Here is an 8,439-nt window from a genome sequence, read left to right on the forward strand (position 1 = left end):
GTCATGCCACGGTTGGAGTACTGTGTCCAGTTCTGGGTGCTGCACTTCAGGAGGGATGTGGACAAAATGGAGAGGGTCCAGAGGAGGGCCATTCGCATGATCAGGGGGCAGCAGGGCAGGCCTACAAGGACAGGCTATGGGACCTGAACCTGTTCAGCCTCCACAAGAGAAGGCTGAGGGGGGATCTAGTGGCCTGTTACAAACCAGTCAGAGGGGATCAGCAGGCACTGAAGGAGTCCCTGTTCCCACGAGCACTCCCAGGAGTGACTAGAAATAATGGTCACAAGCTGGCAGAGGGTAGATTTAGGCTAAATATCAGGAGGTGCTACTTCACTGTCAGGGCGGCTAGGATCTGGAACCAACTTCCAAGAGAAGTGGTGCTGGCCCTTACCCTGGGGGTCTTTAAGAGGAGGCTCGATGAACACCTTGCTGGTGTTGTTTGACCCCAGTACTCTTTTCCTGCCATGGCAGGGGGTCGGACTTGATGATCTGATCAGGTGCCTTCCGACCCTACTAACTATGAAACTATGGACGTGCCCAACATGGTTTTATACAATGAAATGCAAAATGTCTACACTGAGGAAAAGGAATGCCAGTTACATGTGTGGAACAGTATCCTGGGAAGGATACTATTATCCTGTAATAGGATAGCAACTGTAACCTGGGAAGAAGTGATAGCAGAGAAACAACAAATGCAGCTCCCATTGTGATGTGTGGCCCAGTGGCTTAATGCAGGTTTTGGATGTATAAACTGGGGAGCAATGCATAATAACAGGAAAATTCTTTTAACTCTGTTATGGTATTGCTGAGACTACTCCAGGAATAAGTATAATTCTGATGTCCATATTTTAAAAATGGTGATGAAAAATTGAAGGGAATCAAGGAACCAGCTAAAAAACGACTTGGTAGCTGACAAAAAGTTTTACAGTGGCTTAGGTCTGATCTATGCTACGTAGCATTGCTTCCAGAACAGGTTCTACTGTGTGTCCATACATTTGAGGTCGCCTGCAATAGCATAATCCCGTCATCCTGCAGCAAGATAACACGAACTCTGTGACAGAAAGCTTCACCACCACATGAAAAACACTACAAAACATGTGCCGACATGCCTTGGTGGGCTTTCTGATGGTAGACGTAGTCCCTTAAACAGCTGGTGCCTCACTACAGTTGACAGAGCTGCTGTAGTGAAGCTGTGTGAAATCATCAGAGGCCGCATGGGTAGGGACACATGCTGGCATCAGAACTCCTGTGGGCAGAAGGTTTGTAAGGTAGATAAGCCCTTAACAAGCTTAATCTATTTAGCAACTGGAAAATAAGATTGAGAGATGACATAATTACTATGGTTAAGTACCTTCATGGTGAGAAGATATTCAATAATCCTGTAGAATGCTCTGCATTCTAATGGAGAAAAGCATGACAAGAACCAGTGGCTGCATGTGATATTCACATTTGAAGTTAGGTGCATGCTATTCTAACAGTGAAAGTGATTTTCCAGACCTCTCGATCTCCAGATCCAGACTGGATGTCTGTCTAATATGCTTTAGATGAGCACAAGTTGCCAGCCTCAGTACCATGAGATTTAATACCTGTGATTTTCAAACAGGCTGACTAGATGATCTAACAGTCTGTTTTAGCTTTAAACATATACAAATCTCTGAACTATTTCAATCCCACAGTTCTTCTGCACCAGTTTCTTAGGTGAAATTAGGACAGGAGAATTAAATTTACAACGTCGGCCAAAAAGTTTCAGAGATGCTAGTAAGAGAAGCTAGTGAAATTATTGTGTAATATTGAACAAATAAGAGCCAAAAATTAAGATTTCACCATTTCCTTGACATACATGTCATCTGCTTATAAAAATAATACATCTTTTCATGTAAATGAAAGGGAAAACAACTGATTTTCAATTACATCTACAGTTCTGTTTTTGCTGTTTGGGGGGTGGGGGTTGGCTGGTAAACATCAACATGGAGAAGTAGAGAAGGCACTGTAATTAAAAAGAGATCAGGGGATTTAATTGCTTCTTAATTAAACAGTAAGTTTCCATAATTGAAACTTTACTGTGAGATATCTACTGTATATGATTAACTCTCGTAAATGAAGAGTGGTATCTCGAATCATTTGCCATTATCGCCACTGGCAGTTTGGATGTTATGAGTATGCTATGTTTTAGATGATGTTGGATGGTGCAGAGTGGGGCTGTCCAACTGGTGGCCCTAATGGGATCAGTTTGTGGTCTCTGAGCTCTTGCCCAGACTAAACTCCACCTACTGCTCTTGTGGTGGCAGCTGGGGCCTCCCTCTCCCTCCTCCAGCTTCTGATTCCTGTTCCCACTCCAGGGCGGTGGGGAGGGGTGGCACTGCAGGAAGGGGCCAGGCTGCTCATATTGCATGCAAGAGGGTACTGGGGCTGTGTGTATTGCATGTCTGGAAAAAGAGGGAGCCAGGGTCCCTATGCTACAGGCGGGCTGCCCACACAACGTGCCCAGCAGGGAAGGTGCTGCAGTGTGGCTCAGGGGAGCTGGGCTGCCCATGTGGCATATGGGGCTAAGAGGGGGACCTGGGTTGTGCAGGGGACAGCAGGGGGGAAGCTGGGCTGTACATGGCCCAGGGCAGGGAGAGTTGGGCTGTGTGTGGTGCATGAGGTCTTGCAGAGGGCAGGGGGAGCAGCTCCTGGTGTGCACAGTCCCTGGATCTCTGTCTGGTGTTGCATGCAGCCTCCAGCTCCTGAGAATCTGGATAGTCCCAGTGCAGAGGATTAAGCATATTTTCTAATTCTAGTGGGTTTTTACTTAACAACAAAAATAAAACAGCCACCACTGTAAGGTATTGTGCTCACAATGAATGGACAGACTCCTGTATCCCCATAGAGCCCACTGTAACCATTCAAATTTCTCTCTTTTAATTCTAAGGCATGTACCCAAACAAAAATAATCTCTTCATGACATCAGTCAAAGCATTTGCTGAACTTTCACAATGGTTTTACAATCAGCTTATCCATATCTTATCCATTTAATTCCATAAGACTGTATTTTTGGGGGATTAAAACAGACACTTTTCATTTTAATCTCTCTCTCTGATTTATTTGTAAACAGAGGACAGGGAAATTCCTCACTCTAAAATATTCAATATTTTTTTCTATTTTAGAATATATACTGTCTCATTTATTCACTCTGATTTGAATTATATACTTGCTAAATACACTATGACATTATTCATTCCAGACTTGAATTCAGAGACAACTGCATGGCGTTCTTGTGCCTTCCCACATGCCTGTAAGAATTCCACTAATAAATTACTGTACTGTACTGAGACAGGCTGCAATTCATATCTACAGTCCCAACAATTCATATTTCAAAAGAAGCTGATTGACAGTTACCTAGACTGTTTCTTTTCTTTCGCATCACATAATGGAGGCTTCTTGCAAGGAGATTTACTTTCTGTATCTTCTTCCTTTGTTGTCTCCAACACAGATTTCCCAGACAATCGATTATGAGCAGAAGATTTTGAGCCTGTGTGTCCAGGGCTAGGACATTTTCTGTCACTGTAAAACAAATTGACATCGTTTTAAAATCTGAGCTATGTTCCTGAGCTTACTTGCTTCACAGGAGACTTCCAGCTCGAAATTACAAGGCTATTTAAAAAAAAACCCCAAACAACCAGAAACCATCAAAAGTAAAATTTTCTTAGTTGTTCCTCATAGAATTTTACAGGTGGAACTGTAAAAGTACACAGCACTGAATGAACCCAACACAATCCAAGGTAAAACTCTCATGGAAGAGTTCAAGTGGAAAGGAGTTTGCCCAACACTCAGTACTCCTGAAAACTGCACTTTAATATCATTAATAAAAACTAAAATCTAAGTGATTAAGGCTAAGATGATATGTGTTGCAAAAGCAGACACATTTATGGTTTTTCAAGGATTCAAGCAAGGTGGAAGAGGATCACTGTGATGAAAAAGACATAAGTAGGCTGAGTTCTAGCCTACAGCTCTGGTGGGGAACATTTTTTTTTAGAAGGGTGAGGGGAACGGGCAGTGTATGTGTTGATATAAATAGCTGCTGTAAACAGCTCTGTGAGTAGGACACCTAGATACTCTTTTCACTCTAGGGAAAGTCTGGGCCTGGCAGCAGGCTCTGCTCCCTGATTCCCGATGACATGTTTAATTTGATTGACTAAATGTTAATTCCTGGGTTAATACTATACTTTTGTAATTGTTTTGTTGACAGGGTGGGACTGCGCCTAAGAGAAAGTGTAGTCCCAGAGTGGCCTGGATGAGAAAGTAGTCCCAAGGAGGACAGAGTAGAGAGAAAGCAATCCCAAGGAGGACAGATTGGAGTTTGAGGAAGGACAGAGGCAACTGCAGTGGTACAATAAAGATTGTTCAGAGAAGAGTTGTCTGCTGTGTTATATGGGATGTTAGCATTCTGACTTTCTTCCTGCCTCTTTGAACTCCACCTCCCTGAGAGATGACCAAAAAAGGGAGCTCTCTGAAGTGGGGGTTCTATGGATCACTGGGTAATTCCCAAGACAGAAAAGGTAGGGTGGCACAGCCAGAGGCTTGCCCCTTCTGCACGTCTGCCAGGGATGTGGGTTCTTGGGAAGAGAGAGATCAAAGAACATTTCTTCCTGAGGAGTCCCTAGGCACAGATCCAATTCAACAGAAATTCACAAGCAATTCAAACCTGGGTGAAATTCTTGAATGCAACACATTATCATGTTTCACCCAGAAGTGGTCCTCAGAAAAGGTTACATTTATTTTAAAATGATGCAAAATCTAAAGCTTGTGATATAAGAACAAACCTCTGAGGAACTTCTTGCTGTAATATCCATTGACTTTCTCCTAGCAGGTCTCTTAACTGGTCTTGCAAAACTTAATTCCTCACCCTCCCAATAAAAGCAAAATGTATTATGGCTCTTTTTCAAACAGCAACATTCATGCGTACATGTGGCAATGAGGCTGTTCTGGCAAACAATAAAAATGCAAATGAACTACTTTTGCAATCAGAATCAATCATTAAAAACCCAATCTGAAATTACAATTAACATCTTAATGATTTGCATGCTTACCAACAGTAAAAATGCACTCTTGCTAAAAATCACAGATAATGAAATATGCATTGCTCTTTGTTAGTTCAACAATCTACTGTATCAGCTCTGATATCCTGATTCCCTAGAAATGCAAATACAGAGAAACATATAGGCCTTTTGTAACCATACTGCCTTCAGGTACTGTGAATTATGTAGAAGAGAACTGAAATAAAATGATGATATTATTGTTAGTTGCTAATAATGTTTTAATCATAATTACTTGATTACAGGAGAGACTGATCTTTCGTTTACGTCTGTCTTTTTGTTCCTGGGCATAGGACTGGCCAGAGGAATCTCTCCACTTAAACGATCTGGTAAGATAGTTTCTTTGTTTAAGTTAATTTCAGAATATGGGCAGCTGACAGCACTGAAAAACAAAAGAGAAGAAAGCAGAAATATTTCCATTACTTAAGAAACTGGGCAGACTTCTTTACTTTAAACAAGAAGACTATAGATTTGAGCCTGCTAGAAACAGCCTGAATCAATGAACACATAAAGGTGGGAAGAAATGTCTCGGTTTAATCTTGCTTGAAAATATCAACACATAATAGTGGGTTGTCAAAATGTCAACCTGCATGCTGCTTTGTTCTTATTTTCCTTGTACAGCAACTTACTATCACTGGATCAATCTTACGGCATAAATTCTAGAAAATACTGGTAATAGAGAATTCCTTGATGAATGTTCATTAACACACCAGCTAACATGAATACTGAATCTGTCTCATCTTTATGTCTGAGTGACAACTGGAGCTGTGCTACTCATTTCACACAGTAAACTCAAGAAGCAAATATTTTCCTTTTGCTCCACAAAGAAGCAAACATGTTGTCCTGTTGCCTTGATATTTTTATTTTCATCTTGGCTCTCTCCCCCACACATGACTACTGCCAGAATCTACAAGCCATTCAGAGGTGTAACAGGGCAGCCCTGTGCCTCTGGCAGTAGCATCTGTGCAGCTGCCAGTTGCAGCAGTGATGGTTGGCCCACAGCTGCAGGGGTTGCTATTTCTTTACCCCTGCCCCCCAACACACTTCATCCCCCAAATGGGTGCCTGGACTGTTGTCCTGATCACCCTTGTACTTAGCTGCATTACATACGGTTTTCTCCTTCCACTGAGAGTTAATCTAGTTGCTCTGCTAATGTCTGAGTGGTCCAGGGGAATTCTATGTATTTTATACACAACATACACAAGCTACTTTGCCAAGCTATCCTTTCCTTTTGACCATCTCTCCTTACAATTTGTGTGGAATAAACAGATTCATACTGTCAAGGTTGATTCAAGATTTATCATCACTGTGTTGTTCAAGTACAGCTGGCAATCAATTATCCAAAACTGTATTCTGACATCCTGTTTGAGGCTTTCTAGTGGTATTACATACAAAAAATACTATGTTACAGAGCATTATTTATACTGCAAAGCACTCTGAATCCTTTCATCATATCTGACAAAGTAGGCTGTCATTTATGAAAGCTTATGCCTCTTTGCACCAGTTAGTCTCTAAAGGCTACACATGCTCTGGGGTGGGGAGCTTTAATTAGAGTGGCTCCAGAGAGCCACTCTAATTGAAGTACTGGCAGTGTCTTGTGTATTTAGCATCCCACACTTCAGAATGGTGGTGGGGGCACTTTAACTAAAGTTCATTTGACGAGCTTTAGTTATAGCACCCTTGCTGCCATTTTGAAGCGCGAAGATGCTGAATACATGATACACTGAGGCTGCTGGGGCATACTAATTAGCATGCTTAATGCTAATCAGATTTGATTAATCTAATTAGCACACGTCAAAGCAGACATTGGGCACATGTATAGGTGCCCTAACATGCTGTCCTGCCTGCTTTCTGCCAAGCCCTTGAAAGTTAGGAAATACCAGCTTGACAGAAATTTCTGTGGTCTTTCAGTAAAACACAAATATACCATGGAGCTTCTGCTTCTCCAGCTCTTCCCTTCCAATTTAGTATTCCACCACTCCAGTGTGCACCTCAGTGAAAGAGAAAGCTTGGCACTGTGTTTTTAAGAATAACTGCTAGAGTTGTGTTAAAATACACACACACCCCTCTTTCTGTGCACCACTTTGTGATGAGTGGAGAAAGTCACAGCAATCCAGACATTTCTCAGGCTAAACAATATTATAATACTTCAAAGATTATTCTCTCAGATTCTGAAAGTTACATACTAGTACAGCTACCAAGCAGCAGAGATGAAAATAAATAAAAATTCCCAACTTTGAACTCACCAAGATAGAATTAAAGATGTATACAATTATGTTCCATTTCTTGTCAATCAGCTAGAACACCTGCTGTATTCTAAAAATATGGTTTCCTAGTCATCTATATTTATCACAAGAACCCCTATCTTTGTACAACAGAAGTTCAACTACTGACATTTTGTCAATTTCCTTTTCAAGAGTGTATCTATCTTTCCAAAAACCAATGCAAAGTTTTATTTGCATCATTCATTGTTATACACCTGCTTTTAATAATAGAACTGTGTGGCGCAAACAATAATCTACTAGTTTGCCAGCATATCCCTTACTGCCTCCAAATTGCAGGCAGTAAGCAGAAAGAAAATACTTTCCTTATTACTTTTACATCAAAAGACATGATGTCGTATACAAACACAGTGTATATTCTCCCCACTTTTGCCCACTGATCTTTGGAATCACAAACAATATGAATCCCAAGTAAGGCAGTACCGACACTAATGCTGAAAGAGTTGATGAAAATGGCAAGTTTAACATCAGGAGAAATACAAAAGGACCAGTTCCTTACATTCAGGCACAGCAGCATGGGTCAACTAATCATCATTGCTGTTAACTAGACAGGGTTCACATAAGTGAACCTGTTTTTTCCAGCTGGATAACTGACTCATTTGTAAACAAAACAACACCTTTTTTTGTCATTCTTGAAGAGAGAGCTGTGTTGAACTTGACCTGGGAAAATACTTCAGCATATTTATTGCTTTTATTTTGCTTCTATGATCAAAACGAATGTCTATTACTACCCTTCCAAATAGATACCATCCTGTAACAATCTGCATTTACCCTGCACATCAAGCTGACTTCCCTAAGTATCCTGTTTGAGGACAGTTGCCTCACCTTCTTTGCATGTTCAGAGGAGCAAGAGGGCTGTTCAAACCTCTCTTGAGAGGGTCCAGAGGAGGGCCACCCACATGATCCAGGGACAACAAGGCAGACCCTACAATGAGAGACTGCGGGACCTGAACCTGTTCAGCCTTCACAAGAGAAGGCTGAGGGGGGACCTGGTGACCGTCTATAAACTCACTAGGGGGGACCAGAAGGGTTTGGGGGAGACCTTGTTTCCCCTAGCACCCCCTGGCATAACAAGGAATAAC

At 41.7% G+C, this 8,439-nt stretch overlaps 1 protein-coding gene across 3 annotated transcripts in view; it reads right to left on the minus strand.

Moving 5' to 3' along the window:
- L3MBTL3 (l(3)mbt-like 3 (Drosophila)) overlaps window positions 1–8,439 on the minus strand; it is a 232,181-nt gene that overhangs the window by 48,012 nt on the left and 175,730 nt on the right. For all 3 annotated transcript variants that reach the window (XM_019520294.1, XM_019520296.1, XM_019520295.1), the window contains exons 17-18: window positions 5,311–5,457; window positions 3,379–3,543 (exon numbers count right to left, since the gene is read on the minus strand). In XM_019520294.1, the coding sequence (XP_019375839.1) occupies window positions 3,379–3,543; window positions 5,311–5,457 (312 nt within the window). The remainder of the gene's footprint in view (window positions 1–3,378; window positions 3,544–5,310; window positions 5,458–8,439) is intronic.

The sequence above is a fragment of the Gavialis gangeticus genome, unplaced genomic scaffold (assembly GCF_001723915.1).
Source record: "Gavialis gangeticus isolate Ggan-Ray unplaced genomic scaffold, GavGan_comp1, whole genome shotgun sequence".
In the NCBI taxonomy this organism is placed as follows: domain Eukaryota; kingdom Metazoa; phylum Chordata; order Crocodylia; family Gavialidae; genus Gavialis; species Gavialis gangeticus.